The sequence below is a fragment of the Penaeus monodon genome, chromosome 14 (assembly GCF_015228065.2).
Source record: "Penaeus monodon isolate SGIC_2016 chromosome 14, NSTDA_Pmon_1, whole genome shotgun sequence".
Taxonomy (NCBI): Eukaryota; Metazoa; Arthropoda; class Malacostraca; order Decapoda; family Penaeidae; genus Penaeus; species Penaeus monodon.
Window position 1 is genome coordinate 13,400,477 of NC_051399.1, and position 2,500 is coordinate 13,402,976.

The window sequence follows — 2,500 nt, forward strand, 5'->3', positions numbered from 1 at the left end:
AAAAGGAACAAAAGTAAGAAAAGATAAGAACAGTCTAAGGAGGGCACCAGTAGTTCCTTGTGCATAACAAAGATCTTAGACTACAAGTCCAATTATTGACGGAAATAAAACAAGATCCTTAGGGATGTTTTAGTATTCATGCAAATAAAGCAAACTATAGGATATCATGTAGTCAACTTAGTGTTGATTTGTTAATTTGTTTAGAAGAAGGCCATACAAGCATAGAGGGAAAATAAGTTAATGACCGTAAAGAAATTGACACAAAATAACTTTGATGGGCATAAAAATTACTGTGCTTAAATAAAGTAAGGCCACAAATGCATGTCAAAGTCTTGTAGTGAAGTCCAGTAAAGCTGTACTCTCTTTGTGTTATGATTAACCATTTACAACCAGACTGCCACCATATCCATTCTGGTTAGACAGAGTTTGTATTTCTGTCTGGCAGTTTCTCAGCAGATAAGGAACCAGTCTAAATGGTGTCTTGATAAATATGTTGCAGAGGTTTGTTGGCCTTTCAGAGCGTGAAAAATAAAGGCCACGAGGAAGCTCTTAACCCAGTATTACAAATTGCCTAGTGGGAAATAATGCAGTGTTATTGGTGATCATTGGCAAGTTCCCCATTTGCTCCAGACTCATTGAACACCTAATTGCTTGTACCTAGAAATTATTACAGAAAGTTTGAAAAAAAAAAAAAAAAAATGTTTCCCTCTTCTCTAGATACCCCTATCTAATAGGGACACATAACAAATAATGTTACTGCCATAATAAAGAGAAGAGTTCCCTTCGACAAGCAATGGCATGTTGTGAAATTTTGCGGTGTCATCCAGCACTTGGTACAAGGTAGCCAATAAATGGTTTCATGCCAATTTGTTCAAGGAGTTAAGCCATGAATGTGAAAAATTGATAGTTTATGAAACTTTTAAACTCTAGGAATACAAGATAAGGAAGGTCCAGAATAAATCAGATAATTATTTTCATAATGAAATTGTGTTCACATTTCCATGTACCAGAATGTACCAGTTGATGAAGTTCAGCATCAACTTCTGCATAAAGTATCGTGAACATCAGCCAGAGTTCAGAATGTTGGGAAAATGAATGAGGACCAAGGATCATCCACATTATGAATGCCTTTGAAATTTACCAAAGGGATGAGGATATTTATACTATTTTCATATTTATTTAAATCGACAGACTTTTTTAATGATAAGACATAGGCTACCTATAAGAGAATTTGAAGTTTCAAATTATAGTATGTTACCATTAATTCAGATGTGAGAGACCAGCTTCGGTTATGGCGAGAAGATAACACACGTCACAGTGAAGAGGTGATAGACATGTGGACTTACTGCCTCAAGCATTATAAACACAAGCTTGGAGATGAACGTGAGTATCACTGCCTTTAAAAAAAACCTGTAAGATTTTTTACATCACCATTGACCTTAATATGCATATTCACAATTACTCTTTTACCAATAACCATATGCTTTTAAATTTATGTATATTTAAACTTAGGTCTTCCCTTTAATCTTATTTCTAATTTTTATTCACTCACAAACACATACAGAAATTTGGTACTTCTTTTAATACTGACAGTGTTCCTTTTGTACACACATATACTAACTTGCAAATGTTGAAGTGTACATTCTGGTGGTATGTATATACTGTAAATTTATATGGGCCTGAGAGAGAGAGAGAGAGAGAGAGAGAGAGAGAGAGAGAGAGAGAGAGAGAGAGAGAGAGAGAGAGAGAGAGAGAGAGAGAGAGAGAGAGAGTCATTGAGTCTGATGTTAAGGGTAAGGGTGAGGGTGAGAGCATTAATGAGAGTGAGAATGAGGATTAGAGTGAGGGTTAGATTAAGAGTGAGGTTCAAGTGAGAATGAAGGTGAAATCAAGAGAGAAAGTGAAAGTTTGAATAAACGTGAGACTAAGAGTGAGAGTGAAGATGTAAGTGAATAAGAGTCAGAGTAAGAGTGAGTGAACAAGTTTTTGAGTTAATGAGAAAGATTGCACATAATTTACCTGCAAATAAACCGTTTTTGTATAGTGCATTGTATATTGTCTCATTGACTGTAGGATGGATGGTGGAAGAACAAGTAGTCATTGCTGGTTTGGATTGCTTCCGCTTGGATGTTGCCGAGCCCTGCCTTATCTCAATTAATGAGCAGTTCCCTGGATCCTTGAGGGTGCGGAAACTAAAAGCCATGCGATTAGAAGCCCTTGAAAGGTAAGGAACTTGTGCACTCAGCCTTTTTGCTCTAGTGCTGAAGTAGGTAAAGAAGCCTGACGTGTGATACTTGACTTTCAGTACCAAAGCTTAGAGTTATGAGGAGATATTTGCATGCTTGCATGAATTAATGCTCAAGATGAAAATGTATGTAACTAAATGTTATGTTATGATGAGGCACATTTTAATTTCTAATATGCAATACTCTTTTCTAGTATAAAAAGAGTTTTTTATACCAGTTTCTTTCATCATAATTTTTGGGACTTGGTACTAAGT

The 2,500-nt window shown here is 35.9% G+C and overlaps 2 protein-coding genes across 2 annotated transcripts in view; one reads left to right on the plus strand and one right to left on the minus strand.

Annotated features, from left to right (window-relative positions):
- Positions 1 to 2,500, minus strand: part of LOC119580900 (33 kDa inner dynein arm light chain, axonemal-like) — an 89,473-nt gene that overhangs the window by 4,719 nt on the left and 82,254 nt on the right. The gene's annotated exons all lie outside the window — the stretch shown is intronic.
- Positions 1 to 2,500, plus strand: part of LOC119580899 (ER membrane protein complex subunit 2-like) — a 12,017-nt gene that overhangs the window by 710 nt on the left and 8,807 nt on the right. Inside the window, exons 2-3 of the mRNA XM_037929131.1 lie at positions 1,270 to 1,383; positions 2,074 to 2,224. Of these exons, the coding sequence (XP_037785059.1) occupies positions 1,270 to 1,383; positions 2,074 to 2,224 (265 nt within the window). The remainder of the gene's footprint in view (positions 1 to 1,269; positions 1,384 to 2,073; positions 2,225 to 2,500) is intronic.